Source organism: Lissotriton vulgaris, chromosome 2_1 (assembly GCF_964263255.1).
Source record: "Lissotriton vulgaris chromosome 2_1, aLisVul1.2, whole genome shotgun sequence".
In the NCBI taxonomy this organism is placed as follows: domain Eukaryota; kingdom Metazoa; phylum Chordata; class Amphibia; order Caudata; family Salamandridae; genus Lissotriton; species Lissotriton vulgaris.
In genome coordinates, this window is record NC_141687.1 from 195,282,238 (window position 1) to 195,302,096 (window position 19,859).

Here is a 19,859-nt window from a genome sequence, read left to right on the forward strand (position 1 = left end):
CGGCTACTCAGTGACCTACCAACTGGTCCATAGGTCATCATCTCAATTCAGCCAGATCCAGTTTGTGATGTGTTACAGGTATATCTCCTTTGCCTGGTTTAAGTTTCTCCGCCTTATTCATTGAGGTGCAAGTCTATGGATTTAAAGCTTATGCGTTAGGCATAGACACGCTTTGTTAGCTGCTTCCACAACTCAAGGCCAGCTCAACAACTACTGCCCGCCTGAAAGATGCACATTTACAGAATCCTACTGGCGAGTGTTGTCGGGTACACAAAAGACAACTATGAGACTGGTGTACTAAAAGGCAGGGAGCAAACAGTGGTTGACAACTGTACACAGATTTTTTTGTACCCTGTCTTTTTGCAATGTGGTCTATGTACTAACTGGTCCCGTCGCTAAAGGTCCATTGACAGATGGTCACAGAATGATCTGCCTAATGAATATTAAGTATGTAGGTCACTCTTTGCAACCGCCTGCAGTTGGCTACTAACACACCAGACTGCAGATCACCACTCCTGCGTTTGGATTCCCAAATGGGCACACGTTTCTTAAAGTAACCCCTTAACTGCTGAGGCTTTTCCATCCCCAGTACAGAGTCATTTTTATTGATATTTGGGAAATCTTGGCCCAGATTTCGTTGGATTGTGCATTAGGGTTGTGTCATTTATATAGCACAGCCTGACACAAAATCCTTTTTGGCATTTACTAAGCCATGCAAAGTCACTTTAGTAAATACAAAGTAACGCAAGACTGCACCGCCTTGAGTTACTTTGTGTCAGTGAGGCGTCCCACGGGTGGAGCATGGTCGTGGCCATGCATCAACCCATGGATTTTGGTGCAATCCCAGATTTACTAAAGTGAGTAAACTTGGGATTAAGCCAAAAAGCTAGGTCTACCTGAAGCAGGTGTAAAGAGGAGAAACATCTTAATTTGTCCTTGTTATTTATTCTTTATGTGAGTGTGGCACTCTGCAGCACACATAAAAAGAGGAAATTGCTTATAAGTTTTGTTTTTGTGCAAGAAGGTATTCCTGCACGAAAACAATTGGTGGCAGCAGAAATGAGCCATATCTACTAAGATGTGGCTCATGTCGGTTGTTTCACGCTATGCAGTGCAGCAATTTTGCTTGCTGCCCTATGTTGCGTGAAATGTTAGTAAATATGCCCCTTCATGCTTAGGCTTTCCACAAAATGTTTCCAGGCCAAATTCCACTCTTTTTTCCCCACATCTTAGGAATTCTAAAAATACCCAGGGTTTGTGAATTTCCATGGAGTGAACAGAGAAAATAACCAAAATATAGCAACATTTTGTTGTTTTCTGGGGACAAATGAAGGGAAAGTGCTGTGCAAGCTAAAACGGCATCAACAAAGGGTTTGCTGGGCTAATAGCACCATCTTCCCAGCTTTCAGAAATATATAAAGTTAATAAAAAAACAAAAAACAAACACCATTTTAGCATTTTTCTAGCTGGTAGTGCATTGTTCCTATTGTTTTGGTATTTCAACCTTCTTGCAGTTGTGAAAAAAAGGTGTAAAACCAATGGGTGAACCCGAATGGCTATACATTTCCGAAAATGAGTTAGAATTCCGGAAAATAAGATAGATGACAATATTTTCATCTAAACATGGCCGATTTATAAAAGCAATATACGGTTATTTCCATCAGATCCTTTTGAATGCAGGAATAGATAGTGTTTGTAGGTTGTCTAGAACAAAAGATAATCAAGGGCAACAACTAATCTACAGTGTATAAAGATTTTTACTATGCATCAACAATAAAACAATTCATATGGTACATTGTAAGGAATTAAGAATGGGTATGAATATATGGTGTGCATTTTTTAGCTGTGCATAAGATACTGAATTAAAAAAACTGGCTATTTGTGCAGCTCTGAATTTGGGGTTATCCATACTATTGTGATTCAGAGGGCAAATGTGTTTTTTCTTTCTCACTTGCCAGCATTTGGAAGAGAAAAATGGAAATTCAAATAAAAATACCAAATGTTCACCTATTCTCGATTCCCACACTTCTCATGAAAAACGGTGCCCACAATACTTGTGTATTTGAGCCTGTTGCTCACCACAGGAGAGTCCCTAAAACGCATATTGGAGAGGTAACATTTTCATTCTCAAAATTGATACATTTTGGTGATGTGGGAAGCAGCAGTATTTGGGCCCGGGCTTGGCCGCCACCCAAGAACAGCTAGTAAACACAGACATTTCTGAAAACTAGATACCCATGGCAGACCAGGGCGATGGGACTTGCATGGATCCTGCCACATTTTCTCAAGAATGGCCGCAAAACTCAAACTTTGGCTATAATAAGACATTTTCATCATATTTCTATGAGGAACAGTTCCAGAATCTGTGAATATTCACAAAATTTCTACCACGCAGTGTTCCTGCAATTTGCCCGGGAAACAATTTAAACAAAAAAAAACGTTAAATGTAAGAGAAGCTCTTTCATAATGTACTGACTCCCTCTTTTAAAAAAAAAAAAAATGTTTAAGCTTCTGGTGCTTGCACCAGAATCATTTTCACCGCTGTCCCTTGGGTAAGACGTTTTCTTGCTTTACTACGGTGGAAGGGAACAAACCTGCGCTTCTCCTGGATAATAGCAGGAGAAGAATCAGGTGGGAGCACTTGGTTACAAGCAAGAACAAACTCCCCATGCTCTATGATGGGATAACTCCCATCTTGGAAACTATGGGGAGCTTGGATACCGAGGCAAACAACAAAGATTCCCAGGCCAAATTGTACAAGGCTCATGAGGACCTTATAAAAGCTGCGGCCCCTCATCTCTCTTGTAGTTCACGAAAGCCAAGAGAGGGGCGGAAAGGCAAAACATCATGGTATAACCCAGCATGTAGAAGGGCAAAAGCAGAACTCCTCAGACTAATTAAGGAGGGTCTAGGGGGGGATAGCCTAAAACAAAGCAGGCGAGCATACAAGAAACTTGTTGCCCACGCTTAGGCCGAATGGGAGGAAAATCAGTGGGAAGAACTCACCGAGGCCCTAGCGATCCAAAACCATCGTCTGTTTTGGAGGATAGTGAGCGGGGGGTCGGGGAATCTACAATCGGCACTAGAGCCCAACATTGCTCCAGGGGTGTGGCAGGCACACTTCCAGTCTCTATACAGCTCTGAGCCGGGAGAATCTCCTGCTGTCACTGAGGTGGGCTGGCCGGGCTATGAAGGGGAGCCAATAACGCTGGGTGAGGTCACTGCTGCCATTTCAGGTCTGGCTTCTGGAAAGGCGCCGGGACTGGATGGCTTACCTGGGGATATGTTTAAACAGGAGCCCACTGTTTGGGCACCCTACCTTACCGCCCTTTTCAACGGAGTTCTTAGCGGCATGGAAATCCCTAGTACTTGGCTGGGGGCAGAGGTGGTCCCCATCTTCAAAAAGGGCTCGCCTCTCCTCCCAGCCAACTACAGACCCATCAGTTTAATAGACGTAGCACAGAAGATGTTTGGTAGGGTTTTGCTGAATCGGCTCCAGGATTGGATGGAAGAGGTGGGCGCCCTTAGTCCCTACCAGGCGGGATTTAGGAAGGGGGTATCCACAGTGGACCAGGTTTTCAGATTGAACCTTATCTATTGGAGGGCAGCAAAATTCGAGGGCGGCAGTCTGTACACAAGCTTTGTGGACTTACGGGCCGCCTTCGACCTGGTGCCTAGGGGGAAACTTTGGAGCGTCCTGGCAGAGATGGGCGTTACCCCGGACATCCTATTGATCTTACAGAGGCTGCACCACAATAATTACGCCCGAGTGAGGTGTGGGAGGTCAGGGGAACTGACCGATAGATTCCCCGTTGGCCGGGGGGTAAGACAGGGTTGTGTGTTGGCACCGACCCTGTTTTGCCTCTTCGTCAACGGGGTAATCGCCCACCTGAATGCCACTGACTATACTGACGCCCCCAAATTGAATGGCAGCAGGGTGCCCACAATTATGTTTGCGGACAACACCCTGCTGCTATCCAAAACCCCTATGGGGATACAGAGGATCCTTGATTCCTTTCTAGCCTTCTGTACTGACAGGGGGCTAGAAATTAATGCGGCAAAAACCAAATTCATGGTTTTGAACCCGAGCCAAAAATTGCGGCCGAATCCGCAATTGGGAGCTGTACGGCTCGAGAGAGTAGCCACCTTTGAATACCTTGGTGTGACTCTTAACGAAACCATGTCTTGGGGACCTCACCAGAGTAGGGCAAACCTCAAACTCATACAAACTACTGGGGGCATCGCCCGGATGATGACCGGCTCATCATACCGCCCATTGGGGGCCTAATCCAGATATACAAGGCCCAGGCTAGGGGAGCGATCATGTATGGGGCGGAACTGTGGGGTCATACACCTTGCCGGAGTCTGTCACTAACGGAAAACAAGTTTATAAGACAGATAGCCGCACTCCCGCCCAGCACCCCGCTCCTCCCCTTGAGGCTTGATTTGGGTCTACGACCGCTAGCTGATGAAATAAGCCTGAGACCCATAGCCTTCTGGCGTAGGCTGTGGAGCAGTAATGATCTTGCAGAATACAGGGCGGAATTGGTCGAATTATTGAATCACCCAAAAGCGCTCCGCATCCCCTGGGTCAAAAACATTCAAGTCACTTGTATGGAATTAGGGCTCCCTGACTTATGGACTGAGCCGGCGAATGCCGCATTAAACATCTCCAAAGGTCCCTGGCTAATGTATACCATGAACAAAAATAAGCCAGGGCCCAAGCTACCCAGCCAGAAGGGTCTTTATCCTCTGTGTTTTTGCAAAGCAAGGACCTTTATAGGTTTGAGAAGGTACTGGATCCTATTTCCCCTGTACTTGCTAGAAAGCTGTTTCTCCAATGGAGATACGGCACACTGCCCTTTCGGTCCTTTACAAGCACCTGGTCATCGTCTTCCACCACAAAGCAGTGTCCGGCCTGTGATGCCATGGAGGAAACCGACTTGCACGTGGCTTTCTTCTGCCCAGCCTACAAGGCAGCGAGAAAATACTGGCTCCTCCCATTGATAAGGAATATGGGCTGCAGGGAATATGTACCAATGTATAGGATTTTAAAATCTGATGTCTCTGGCCCAACTGTTTTCGCATTAACAAAATTTCTCACCAATGTTTGGCATACGCGTAACCGTATTTTAAAGGTGTTGGGTCCTTCCTAAAATTTTAGATGCACAGTTTTTACAGCATTTTTAGCATATGCATTACAATGGTTTTACCCCTTTATGAACTGATTTATCTGTGATTGTATATGTGTATTGTTTATCTTTTATGGCCAAATGGCCGAAATAAAGATTGGAAAATGAAATGAAGTATTTGGGCCCGGGCTTGGCCGCCACCCAAGAACAGCTAGTAAACACAGACATTTCTGAAAACTAGATACCCATGGCAGACCAGGGCGATGGGACTTGCATGGATCCTGCCACATTTTCTCAAGAATGGCCGCAAAACTCAAACTTTGGCTATAATAAGACATTTTCATCATATTTCTATGAGGAACAGTTCCAGAATCTGTGAATATTCACTAAATTTCTACCACGCAGTGTTCCTGCAATTCGCCCGGGAAACAATTTAAAAAAAAGAAACGTTAAATGTAAGAGAAGCTCTTTCATAATGTACTGACTCCTTCTTTTAAAAAAAAAAAAAATGTTTAAGCTTCTGGTGCTTGCACCAGAATCATTTTCACCGCTGTCCCTTGGGTAAGACGTTTTCTTGCTTTACTACGGTGTATTATTGTACTAAAGTAGCTTCAGGTACTGATGCTGCTTTTTCCCGTTTGTGAAAATGTGTACCGGTCATCCACACTGTAAGCTTCCTCCCAGGCCACCCAAAATGATGTGGTAAAGAAAATGTGACCCTTTCCCTCTCATTTGGGAATTAGTTACCACCTCCTTTGAGGAGTCAGTAACTTTCAATGGTTTGCAGCTAATACCGGAGTCACTAACTACTGATACAACTCTTTGCATATCGCAAACTGGAATGAAGCCGCTTTCATATTGCTCCTGGGTGCAGATCAGAATTGGTCACAAACCCCCATATCTGATATTCAGTAAGCCTTTTCAGATTTGAAAAAAAAGTTTAGCTCATTACAAAATGCAATTTTGACACACACTGTTGGGTCTGTGATTTTGCGAATCGTGCTGTTTGTGACCACAAAATGCTTTAGGGCCATATGTATGAAGCAAATTTGCATTCGCAAAGGCCGAAATTCGCAAAATTTCAGCCTTTGCGAATGTGAATTTGCTAAATGGGATGTATGAATGAAAATTCGGTGCAAAATAAGGAATCGCAAAATTTGCTATTCCTTATTTTGCAATTGCATTTAAGGAATCGCAAATTTTGCGATTCCTTAAATGCAATGTATGAAGCTAAAAAAAATTGCTAATTGTCCCTAAGGAATCGCAAATTACCACCAACTTCAAGTTGATGGTAATGTGCGAATTTCTTGAAAAATGCCCAATTTTGCATTTTTCTAAGTGCCATGTGACGCACATACATGCCTTTATGGCATGTATGTGCGCCACATGTGCACCCATACTTATTTCAGGGGTGCAACAGGGTGTCCTTTGGACATCCCTGCACCCTTGAAATTATTCTCAGTTTGTGATTAGAATACATTCCCATTCCTTCCTATGGGCCAGGAGGCACATAGAAATGAATGGGAAAGTATTCCTTAATTGCGAATTCGCAATTTGCGAATTCGCAATTAAGGAACATCAAGAAATCGCTAAAAAATTGCGATTTTCTTGATACATACCAATTAGCGATTCTGAAATAGTGATTTCTTTAAACCGCTATTACAGAATCGCTAATTGGTATCTTGATACATATGGCCCTTTGTACATTGATCCCCCTGTCCGTGGTAGCATCGCCTTCATTAAACACATGTTAAGAGTTGCATGATATCACAAGTGTACAGTAGCTTGAGGGAAGCAGGTTGAGTGATGCAACTGCATAAGCATCTCTAGCGATACCGCAGACTGCAAACAATTTGGGTAAAAGGCAGGATAGAGAGAGCTCCTTTTACTGTGCAAATATTTGGGCATCCAATCACTGACTGCCTCTGTGGAAAGAATTTGGACATATTTAGTTTGATAGTTTAAAAGCCAGTTCCCATTCTCACCTGGTGCTCCATTATACCACTGTGCAAAGGAATCGAAGAATGATTGACAAAGGCTGGATTTCATGCCAGGTTGTCAGGGAACATACATATTTAAACGTAATTATAACAATCAAAAGGAGAACTATAGTCTCTGGCTTTGCTTTGCCTTGATCCAGTGCTGGACACCACTGGCGCGGTGCATGTATTTAAAGTAACTTGTGTTTATACCTTTGAGCGGCTTGTAGTCACAAAACCATTTCAACATGTCACAGTGAATCAAAATTAGGAGGGATGCCCTTTTCATTCACCCTTCTAACTGCAAATCAGAATGAGTGGTAAAACCATTTTGCAAGTTTGACTCACAAAGGGGCTTAGAACCCGACAAAAAATCATTTTGCAGTAGAAAACCCTGTTATTTTTGTGAATAACAGCGTTTGCAACTTAAAAATTGTTTTGTGTATTTGGCCTTAAAGGGCTTACGTTCTCTTAGGATGTGAGTTGGATGTTCTGTTGAACATGTTCTGGTCAGTGCTAGTGTTTAGCGTATGTTGTGAGTCAGTAGCAAACCACATCATATCTTTATGATGAATGTATGCAAAGTGTTCTGTCTAAGATGTTCTGTGTTTTGTCACTATAGGCCACATGTATGTACCTTTTTTAAGGTCGCAAACCGCCAGATTCGAAGAATCAGGCCGTTTGCGACCAGAAAGAAGGCTTTCTCAATGTACCAGAGTCTATTTTGCGATTCAGTAACTACTTACCGAATTGCAAAATCGGTTAGTGATTCACTATTAGGAAAGGACGTGTTTAGGGCATCCCTTCCTAATACCGAATCGCATCGGTATGTAGGAATGTTTTGTGACCGAAATGTGGTCGCAAAATATTCAAATTTTGCCACCTTGTTGAAGTAGGTGGTAACCCATTCGCAAATGGGAAGCAGTCCCTAAGGGACCCCTTCCCCTTTGTGAATGTTTGCCAAAACCTTTTTCCCACGGACCACTGCCTACTCTTAAAAAATGAAAAGGAAACGTTTCTTTTCTTTTTTTAACACAACCCATTTTCCTTTAAGGAAAACGAGCTGCCTTTAAAAAGATTGCTTTATTTAAAAGCAATCATGGACATAGTCATCTGCTGACCCCTGCAGTCCACCATTTCCGTGATTTTAGCGATTCCTAGGGGGTCTGACCAGGAACTATTTGCAGCAGTGCTGCTCCCTTTGACCCATGTAACTTGGTACTGATGCGGACTAGGCGACGTTTGCAGAAGGGCGGTATTGCCTGTCACTGGTACTGATTCTGAGCATGCGCCGTCTGCAGCAGGAATGCATCCCATATGTTTCTTGGTGCTGATGCAGATTGCGCACTGTTTGCAGCAGTGCAGTCCCCCGAAGACCCAAGTAACTTGGTACTGATCAGGCACTGTTTGTAGAAGAGCTGTGTCCAATGCCACTGGTACTGATCTTGGCCAAACACAGTCTGCATGAGGGATGAATTCCATGTGTATCTTGGTACTGATGCAGATGGTGCACTGTTTCTAGAAGGGCTGTGATCCTGACTATTCACTGCATGCAGTATGGCAGTATACCCTGTGTAACTTGCCACTGACCACGCACTGCATGCAGCAGGGATGTATACCCGGTGTGACTTGGCACTGACGCGGACCATGCACTGCAAGCAGCAGGGTTGTGTCACCTATGTCAATGTACCTCAATACTGACCAAGAACTGTTTGCGCCAGAGCTGTGGCACCTGCATGGCTGTATCTCAATCTTTACCGTACCCTGTGCAGCAGTCCTGGCCCCCACCACCAATGTAATGTTTGCAGCAGGGTTATATCCCCCATGTAACTTGGTACTGATCTGGGCAGTGCCCCCTGTGTAACTCAGCACTGAGGTGGGCCATGTACCAACCTGCCCACCCCAAGTACTAAAAACATCACTGCCCCAGTCCTAAAAACGACCCCGCCCTCCCCTAAACCCTGGAAACGACCCGATCATCCCTGAACCCTAAAAAGTACCCTGCACACCCCTAAGCCCTAAAAACGACCCCGACTCCCCATCCCTAAAAAGTGACCTGCCCCCCGAAGCCCTTAAAAATATTACAATCACTGCCCCCCACCCTGAGTCCTAAAACGGCGCCATTAAGTCCCCGCCCTAAAATCTAGAACTACTCCCTCCCTCCTGAAAAACACTCTTCCCCCAAGCCCTGAAAACTACCCTGCACCCCCCCCCAGCCCTGAAAACTACCCTGAACTCCCCCAAGCCCTTAAAAATATTGCAATCACTGCTCCACCCACCCGCCCTGTGTCCTTAAATGCAAAAACCACAGTTTATGGACAGAATGCAGAACAATGTCATACATTCACCCCAGTACAGAGATCTGGGACTAAATCCATTGTTTTTTTGCACTCCACACCACCCCAGTTCAGACATGGCCATGGCATTCCAGCCGTCTTCAGTCCGGCTTGCTTGAATCCAGTGGGACTCACGTCTGAGCATACCCATCCCACTCGGGGTGACAAATGCAAAAAACACAGTTGATGGACAGAATGCAGAGCAATGACATACATTCACCCCAGTACAAAGATCTGGGCCTAAATCCATCGTTTTTTTGCACTCCACACCACCCCAGTTCAGACATGGCCATAGGCAAATCAGTCTGACCCTGCGCCTCATGGGAACAGTCCAGCCCGAACTGCCAAGCCATGCCTTCCCTGGACCGGAAACAAGCTTCCGAGGACCAGTTTCTGGCATTCCAGCCGTCTTCAGCCCGGCTTGCTTGAATCCAGTGGTGTGGAGAGCATGGGACTCACGTCTGAGCATACCCATCCCACTCGGGGTGACAAATGCAAAAACCACAGTTTATGGACAGAATGCAGAACAATGTCATACATTCACCCCAGTACAGAGATCTGGGTCTAAATCCATAGTTTTTTTGCCCTGGAAGACGGCTTGAATGCCAGAAACCGGTCCTCGGAAGCTTGCTTCCGGTCCAGGGAAGGCATGGCTTGGCAGTTCGGGTTGGACTGTTCCCATGAGGCACAGGGTCAGACTGATTTGCACATGTCTGAACTGGGGTGGTGTGGAGTGCAAAAAAACTATGGATTTAGGCCCAGATCTTTGTACTGGGGTGAATGTATGACATTGTTCTGCATTCTGTCCATCAACTGTGGTTTTTGCATGAGTTCTAAAACAGCGCCACCAAGTCCCCGCCCTGAAATCTAAAACTACCCCCTCCCTCCTGAAAAACACCCTTCCCCCAGCCCTGAAAACTACCCTGAACCCCCCTGGGCCCTGAAATCTACCCCAACTCTCCCCCACAGCCCTGAAAATGACCCCAAACCATACAAACTAACCTCCTCCAAAACCCGGCCCCAGCCCCACTTACCTCACTGTGTTGCGTCCTCTCCTGATCCTTCCTGATATCACCAGTCAGCAACGATCCACGTACTGCTTAACCATGCATATGCATGGTTAAGGCATATGCATGGTTAAAGCAAACGTAGTAGCGCTTGTGAAGCTGGAACACGTGTGGCTCTGCCTGCATTATTCAAACTGTTTCCCGTAACTTAGCAAGGATGGGGACCGTGCACTGCGTGGAGAAGGGCTGAGGTCCGTACGTAACCTGCCACTGATGCAGACCATGCACTCTGTGCAGTAGGGCTGAGGTCTGTGCGTAACCTGGCACTGATGCAGGCCAAGTACAGTTTGCACCAGGGCTTTGTCCCCTATGTGGCTGTATTGAGACTCTGAGCATAATGTAAGCAGCTGTGCAGTGTTCCCTGTGCAACTTTGCACTGATGCAGGCCAGTCAATGTATGCAGCGGCTCCTCCACTATGGCGGGGGAGCGCCGCCCGCTGCTTTTCAGCAGTGAAGTAAAGGAAATATAACATGAACTTGAAGTTCTTATCATTTTATGTTTCCTTTGCGGCAGGTGGGCGGGGGAGGAGGGGTTTGCCCACTCCCATGTGCGCAATGACTGCTTGGTTGGCCCTAAAATGTAAATTGATACTTGTAAAGCGCACTACTCACCCGCAAGGGTCTCACCGTTCTCCGCGCATTCTGCATCACAGACTGCATGGAGAACAAGTCCACCCTCCCATTCCATGGTTGACCGTCCAAACCAATCACAGCGCTGCGTTCTCCACGCATTCTGCATCACAGACTGCATGGAGAACAAGTCCACCCTCCCATTCCATGGTTGACCGTCCAAACCAATCATAACGCTGCATTGCAGTATTGCGATTGGTCAGGGGAGCCTTTTCTATGCTTCCGGTGCTTCTGTCTGACGAGGACAGCAGGAGCAGAGGCACGGGACCGGCGCGGCAAGGTAAGTTTTGCTTTTTGTTTTTTACTGTTCCCCCCTCCCTCGGGACATCCCACAACGCCACTGCCCACGCGCCCGCACCCGCGAATAATGCCGGCCGCCACTGAGGCTGAACCCCTTTTGTAAATTGCACTGCCGTAAACCATGCACTCCATGAAGCAGGGCTGGGCCCACCTGGCGCGGTTTCCGGCAGGGTTGAGGCCCTCATGTCACTTGGTGGAGATGCTGACCACCCGCGGTTTATGCCGGGGCTGTGTCACCTGTGTGAACCCTGACATTTAGCACAAACCGTTTCCAACCTTTCAGTTAATGGACTCCAGCGTCTCGCGCAGATATTGCAAATGGCGTGTCACGAAGGTCCCGGCTTCCTCTAGCCGGAAGACGCCGTAGCGCCATGACCTTCGACTCCGGCCCTGCAGTCCCGGCACCACCGCTTCAAGGTCAGTGCATTAGCAGTGAGCGCGCACCGAAAAGCTATTTCCAAGATCCGGCCTTTTCAGCAGAAAACGCGCGGGGTCTGGTCAGGGTCAAGAGGCACTTAGAGGAAGGCAAATCCATTTTTCATGTCACTCTCTTACAGGGCCCAGCCGCAGCACTGCAGTATATATATCTATGTGAAAGTGAAGAAAATAATGTACGTTTGCGGGAGCTCTTAGCCTGCATGTGCAGACGACGGTGCACTTCACCTTGAAGGAGCGAAAACTCCCTCGACTTGAGCTGGTAGGATTTCAATGTGCGCACTTAGTGTAAATGGAAGATGCAAGCTTAACAGCTCCGGAAACGAAAATCTATTTTTTTGACAGAACAGCAGTGATGCAAACTCAAGACCGACAGAACAGGAGTAGCATAGGCAGACGCAGTGCAAGCTTCACTCACACAAACAAAAAGACATAGCATAGGCAGTTGTAGTGCAGGCTTTACCCCCACAAACAAAACAGGTGTAGCATCGGAAGTTGAGGTGCAAGATTCACCTCCACCAACAGAACGGAACGGTTGTAGCATAGGCAGCATCAGTGCAAGCTTCACCCCCATAGACAGAACAAGTGTAGCATAGGCGACAGCAGTGCAAGCTTCTCTCCCACCAACAGAACAGGTGTAGCATAGGCATAAGAAGTGCAGACTTCACACTCACAGACTGAACAGGTGTAGCTGGCGACAGTAGTGCAAGCTTCACTCCCAAAGACAGAACAGGTGTAGCATAGGCCGCAGCAGTGCTAGCTTCACTCCCATAGACAGAACAGGTGTAGCATAGGCCGCAGCAGTGCTAGCTTCACTCCCATAGACAGAACAGGTGTAGCATAGGCCGCAGCAGTGCTAGCTTCACTCCCATAGACAGAACAGGTGTAACATAGACAGTAGCAGTGCAAGCTTCACTCCCATAGACAGAAGAGGTGTAACATAGACAGTAGCAGTGCTAGCTTCACTCCCATAGACAGAACAGGTGTAACATAGACAGTAGCAGTGCTAGCTTCACTCCCATAGACAGAACAGGTGTAACATAGACAGTAGCAGTGCAAGCTTCACTCCCATAGACAGAACAGTTGTAGCATAGGCAACAGTAGTCCAAGCTTTACTCCCACAGACAGAACAGGTGTAGCATAGGCAGCATCAGTCCTAGCCTCACTCCCACTGACAGAACAGGTGAGGCACAAGCAACAGCAGTGCAAGCTTCACTCCCACAGACAGAACAGGCGTAGCATAGGCTATAGCAGTGAAAGCTTCACTCCCACGGACAGAACAGGTGCAGCATAGGCTATAGCAGTGAAAGCTTCTCTCCCACCGAAAGTACAGGTGTATAATAGCTGACAGCAATGCAAGTTTTTCTACCACCAACAGAACAGGTGTAGTATAGGAGACTGCAGTTCAAGTGTCACTCACATGGAGAGAGCAGGTGTAGCACAGGCAGTAACAGTGCAAGCTTCACTCCCGCAGGCAGAACAGGACCAGCATGGGCAATACCAGTGCAAGCTTTATTCGTAAAGAAAACACCCAGATGTAGCATAGGCAGTAGCAGTGTAGGCTTTATTCCCACAAACGAAACAGGTGTTGCATAGGCAGTTGAGGTGCACTCTTCACGCCCAGAGACAGAACAGGTGTAGCACAGGCAGTATCAGTGCTAACCTCACTCGTAGAGTCAAGTCAAGTCAAGTCAAGTCACGAAATTCGCAGAGCGCACTACATACCCAGAAGGTTTCAAGGCGCTTAGGAGGGGAGGAGGATTACTTGTCAAAAATCCACGTTTTAAGTTGCTTCCTGAATGCTAGGTGGTTCTGGGTGAGGCGAAGGTAAGCGGGGAGTGAGTTCCTTGTTTTGGCAGCCAGGTACGAAAAGGATCTGCCTCCCATGGTGGTCTTGTTGATGCGAGGTACAGTGGCGAGCGCTTGGCTGGAAGAACGTAGTTGGCGGAAGGGGGTGTAGAAGGACAGTCGTGAGTTGAGGCAATCTGGTCCGATGTCGTAGAATGATTTGTGTGCGTGGGTAAGCAGTCGGAAAGTGATCCTCTTATTGACGGGTAGCCAGTGGAGGTCTTTGAGGTGCCCAGAGATGTGTTCGTTGCGTGGGATGTCTAATATGAGCCTGGCTGAGGCGTTTTGGATTCGTTGGAGTTTCTTCTGGAGTTTTGCGGTAGTACCTGCGTAGAGGGTGTTTCCGTAGTCCAGTCGGCTCGTGACCAGAGCGTGGGTGACTGTTTTCCTAGTTTCGGAGGGGATCCAGCGAAATGTTTTTCTGAGCATGCGAAGAATGTTGAAGCATGAAGAGGATACGGCGCTGACTTGTCTGTTCATTGAGAGTGAAGAATCCAGGATGACGCCTAGGTTCCGTGCGTGGTCTGTCGGGATGGGTGCTTTTCCGAGGGCTTCCGGCCACCAGGAGTCGTCCCATGCAGAGGGGGATGTACCTAAGATGAGGACTTCAGTTTTGTCTGAGTTCAGTTTCAGACGGCTTTGTTTCATCCATTCGGCAACTTCTTTCATTCCTTCGTGTAGGTTAGTTTTGGCGGTGCTGGGGTCGTTGGTGAGAGAAAGGATCAGTTGAGTGTCGTCCGCGTAAGAGATGATGTTGAGGTTGTGTTGGCGTGCGATGGCCGCGAGGGGGCTCATGTATACGTTGAAGAGGGTGGGACTGAGTGAGACAGAACAGGTGTAGAATAGATAGTAGAGGTACAAGCCCCCGTTCCACCAACGAGACATGAGATGCATAGGTGACAGCAGTGTAAGCTGCACACCCACCAACAGAACAGGTGAAGCATAGGCAGTAGCAATGCAATCTTCACTCCCATGGAACAGGTGTAGCATAAGCAGTAGCAATGCAATCTTCACTCCAGCAGAACAGGTGTAGAAGAGGCAGTAGCAGTGCACGCCTCACTTCAACTGATAAACAACGGTAGTATTGGCAGAAGCAGTGCACGCTTCACTCCCGCCAACAAAACAGGGAGCTAGGCTGAAGCAGTGCAATCGTCACTCCCACAGACAGAACATGTGTAGCATAGGCAGTAGCAGTGCAAGCTTCGCTCCCAACAACAGAACAGGTGTAGCATAGGCCGCAGCAGTGCAATCGTCACTCCCACAGACAGAACAGGTGTAGCATAGCAGTATCAGTGCATGCTTTACTCCCACCGACAGAAGAGGTGTAGCATAGGCAGTTGCAGTGCAAGCTTCACGCCCAGAGACAGAACAGGTGTAGCACAGGCAGTATCAGTGCTAACCTCACTCGTAGAGACAGAACAGGTGTAGAACAGACAGTAGAGGTACAAGCACCCGTTCCAACAACGGCACATAAGATGCATAGGTGACAGCAGTGCAAGCTGCACACCCACCAACACAACAGGTGTAGCATAGGCAGTAGCAATGCAATCTTCACTCCCATGGAACAGGTGTAGCATAAGCAGTAGCCATGCAATCTTCACTCCCATGGAACAGGTGTAGCATAAGCAGTAGCAGTGCACGCTTCACTTCAGCAGAACAGGTGTAGCATAGGCTGCAGCAATGCAATCTTCACTCCAGCAGAACGGGTGTAGAAGAGGCAGTAGCAGTGCACGCTTCACTTCAACTGATAAACAACGGTAGCATTGGCAGAAGCAGTGCAAGCTTCACTCCCGCCAACAAAACAGGTGGAGCTAGGCTGAAGCAGTGCAATTGTCACTCCCACAGACAAAACATGTGTAGCACAGGCAGTAGCAGTGCAAGCTTCTCTCCCAACAACAGAACAGGTGTAGCATAGGCCGCAGCAGTGCAATCGTCACTCCCACAGACAGAACTGGTGTAGCATAGCAGTATCAGTGCATGCTTTACTCCCACCGACAGAAGAGGTGTAGCATAGGCAGTTGCAGTGCAAGCTTCTCTCCCACCGACAGAACAGGTGTAGCACAGGCAGTAGCAGTGGAAGCTTTGCTTCCACTGATAAACAGGAGTAGCATAAGTAGAAGCAATGCAAGCTTCCCTCCTGGCGAAATAGGTGTAGCACAGGCAGTAGCACTGCATGATTCCCGTCACCTGATAAACAGAGGTAGCAAAGGCAGTAGCAGTGCAAGTTTCTCTCCCACCCGCAGAACAGGTGTATCATAGGCAGTAGCAGGGCAGACTTCTCTCCCACTGACACAACTTGTGTAGCACAGGCAGTAGCAGTGCTAGCTCCACTGCTACTGATAGACAGGTAGCACAAGTAGAAACAATGCAAGCTTCACTCCTGGCGAAACAGGTGCAGCATAGGCAGTAGCAGTGTATGATTACCTTCGCCTGATAAACAGAGTTAGCAAAGGCAGTAGCAGTGCAAGCTTCTCTCCCACTGACACAACAGGTGTAGCCAAGGCAGTAGCAGTGGGTGCTTCACCCCATAGACAGTAAAGGTGTAGCATAGGTAGTAGCAGTGCAATATTATCTTCCACAGACAGAACAGGTGTAGCACAGGCAGTAGCAGTGCAAGGTTTTCTTTCCACTGATAAACAGGAGTAACATAAGTAGAAGCAATGCATGCTTCACTCCTGGCGAAATAGGTGTAGCACAGGCAGTAGCAGTGCTAGCTCCACTTCTACTGATAAACAGGTAGCATAAGTAGAAGCAATGCAAGCTTCACTCCTGGCGAAATAGGTGTAGCACAGGCAGTAGCAGTGCAAGCTTTGCTTCCACTGATAAACAGGAGTAACATAAGTAGAAGCAATGCAAGCTTCACTCCTGGCGAAATAGGTGTAGCACAGGCAGTAGCAGTGCTAGCTCCACTTCTACTGATAAACAGGTAGCATAAGTAGAAGCAATGCAAGCTTCACTCCTGGCGAAATAGGTGTAGCACAGGCAGTAGCAGTGCTAGCTCCACTTCTACTGATAGACAGGTAGCATAAGTAGAAGCAATGCAAGCTTCACTCCTGGCGAAATAGGTGTAGCACAGGCAGTAGCAGTGCAAGCTTTGCTTCCACTGATAAACAGGAGTAACATAAGTAGAAGCAATGCAAGCTTCACTCCTGGCGAAATAGGTGTAGCACAGGCAGTAGCAGTGCTAGCTCCACTTCTACTGATAGACAGGTAGCATAAGTAGAAGCAATGCAAGCTTCACTCCTGGCAAAACAGGTGCAGCATAGGCAGTAGCAGTGTATGATTACCTTCACCTGACAAACAGAGGTAGCATAAGCAGTAGCAGTGCAAGCTTCTCTCCCACTGACACATTAGTGTAGCACAGGCAGTAGCAGTGCAAGCTTCTCTTCCACCGACAGGTGTAACATAGGCAGAAGCAGTGCAAGCTTCTCTCCCACCGACAGGTGTAACATAGGCAGAAGCCGTGCATGCTTCAATTGCACTGATAAAAACAGCAGAAGAGGCAGTAGCAGTGAAAGCTTCCCTCCCACCGACAGATCAGGTGCACCATAGGCAGTAGCAGTCTACTTCACTGATACAGAAAGAGCAGAGAAAACACAGGGAGCTGGAAGCAGCACAAACGTCCTTCAACACAAGACACATAGTAGTGAACGGGCACCTCATGCCGTGTCTTTCACCTAGAATTATGAAAAAGTTAGGAATGTGTGGCTCTCCTTCAACGGGGATCTCCCCTTCACTCCTAAAATCACGGCAGTGTTTAGGGCGGCAGCCACCCACCCTTCATGCTCAGGAAAGGTCTTCCCTTGGAGGAGTCCCGTCTGAATGAACTGATAAAATGCCTGGTCATAGACTGCTGCAAGGTGCTTGGTAAGGACTTCAAACAGAATCCGACACATGCACTTTAAACTGAGGCCGAGTCTCAACCTGCAGAGATATGACCCATCAAACCAGCACTGACAGCGAAACACGTCCTCTCAGTGGTGTCTGGAGTTACATCGCAGAGGCTGCTCATTGTCCATGAAGACCCTAGAATAAAGCGGGTCATGTCGCAAAACGTTCCCCATCCCATCCCGTTCAGTCCAGGACCCTCTGCTCAGCATGCACTCGGCCGATCCTTCAGCGCCCCCTGAACCCACAGAAACCCAGCGGCCCGGCAGTGAACGCACAGGGCCCCAAGCTCTGCGACCCCGGATCCTCGCCGGAGTCAAACACAACTACATCCGGGTCAGGAAAATCTTACAATTAACTTTTCAGTTCAGTGGCATGAGTGGCAAGAGCCAGCCAATGTCTGAGGGGCTCTCGCGCTCCTGCTGCTGGACTCTAAGCGCTGATCCCTGCATTTTGCCAGCGCCTCTAGTCTGTGTATCTCACAGCTCCAGAGGTTACTAGAGGTTGAGGCACTAAGTGGCCAGTACTTTAAAAACTTTCCTCACCCAGAGAAATAATCAGAGCGCTGGCAGCAGGAGGGCCAGCTCCGTCCACACACACAACGCGAAGAACAGTGACAGGGGCAGTGCAAGCTTCTCCCACACACAGAACAGGTAATCACTGGCAGCAGCAGAGCAAGGTACACACACACACACACACACACACACATAAACACACACACAGTGAACAGGTGACCACTTGCAGCAGTAGAGCAAGGTACAAACACACAAACAGCCATACACACACACACACACACACACACACACAGTGAACAGGTGACCACTTGCAGCAGTAGAGCAAGGTACACACACACAGAACAGGTGATCTCTGGCAGCAGCACACCCAGGGCCGCTCACATACAGAACCGGTAAAACTACCCGAAGCAACAATGTATGAACCGGGAGAAGAGCAGGCCCCTAATCGTGCACCTGTGTGTACTCCTAACACGTACAGTGCTTGAGAGCAATGCAAGCTTCACTCACATGGCTGCAGAGATCTGCAAAGCAGGCGGTAACTCCACTTCCTATGAGCCTTGGTAATGCTGCCAGCAGTGAGGGCTTGGACACCCGGGCAGTGGTAAACTGACTACAGACAGCAGCCCAGACGACACAATCCAACAAACCACGGGTGGAGATGGCGGAAGCAACTAAGTAGTCACCTGTAGTTATAGATTACTCACCGCTATTGGCCCTGCCTGGATGGACGCCCCAGTAGAGGCGGAAGGTGTTTCTACACTGATATAAACCACTCAACCATTCAGTCCTGTCTTTGCAGTGCCTAAAGGCCATCACACGGTTCCGCAGCACTCACCTTGAAGCTGGTGGTACCAGGCTCCTGCCCAGCCAGGGTGTTGCTGTCGACCATCTGTGCAATCCTCGGGTCCTCCACCTTCATGAAGTCGTTGACCAGGTCTGTGACCTCCACCAGCCAGTCGTCACCCAACATGGTGACCACCTGGTCGGTGCCTTCGGAGGAAGTGGTGTGGAACTGGGTGAAGACCTGCAGGGTGGCATGCTGGTACTGCAGCGCGCAGCCCCGGGTCACCTTCTTATCATCCTCGTCGTCATCGTCATCACTCTCGCGAGCAGATCTAGGGATGGACAAAGAGAAGTTTACTACTGAGAGCACAGTGGATATTTTGCTGTTTACAACCTCAATAATGGAAGACAAGGATGTGCTTCCCCCTCAGGGACACAACAGTGGACAACTCGGCTGGACTGGGATGGACATCAGCCAATCAGAGACCACGGGGAACATTGAAGTGACACAAGCCATGCCTGCAGGCCTGCACTGAATACACCCACTCCTAGACCTACTTCCCCCAATGCACATCTACCAACCTCACTGCCAGCGGCACTGCAGGGGTTTCTATCAGCGGACATTACCTACTGACCTCCCACTGTAAAAAGTGCACATGTACCAACCTCACTGCAAGTGGCACTGCAGGGATTAGCAGAAGTCTGGGGAACAGCTTACTTGCATATGGAAATCACATACACGCAGACCCTATTCTGCCTACAGATGGTAATTGTCACACGCAGACATTATCCTAAAGAAGCCCTCGGGGAGGGGCGCCAGTCTGGGGCAAATCAGCGAGGTCGACAGCTGCCTAGTTTGGGAAGACTACTGCTGCCGCAGCCTATTGGCTGCTGCTGCCTCCACCCTGTCCTGCGTGTCAGGTACTCATTAATAAAGATATGTGAA

The 19,859-nt window shown here is 48.1% G+C and overlaps 1 protein-coding gene across 1 annotated transcript in view; it reads right to left on the reverse strand.

Moving 5' to 3' along the window:
- TMEM132E (transmembrane protein 132E) overlaps window positions 1-19,859 on the reverse strand; it is a 1,029,855-nt gene that overhangs the window by 20,685 nt on the left and 989,311 nt on the right. Inside the window, exon 7 of the mRNA XM_086954717.1 lies at window positions 18,966-19,245. Coding sequence (XP_086810843.1) covers window positions 18,966-19,245 — 280 coding nt within the window. The remainder of the gene's footprint in view (window positions 1-18,965; window positions 19,246-19,859) is intronic.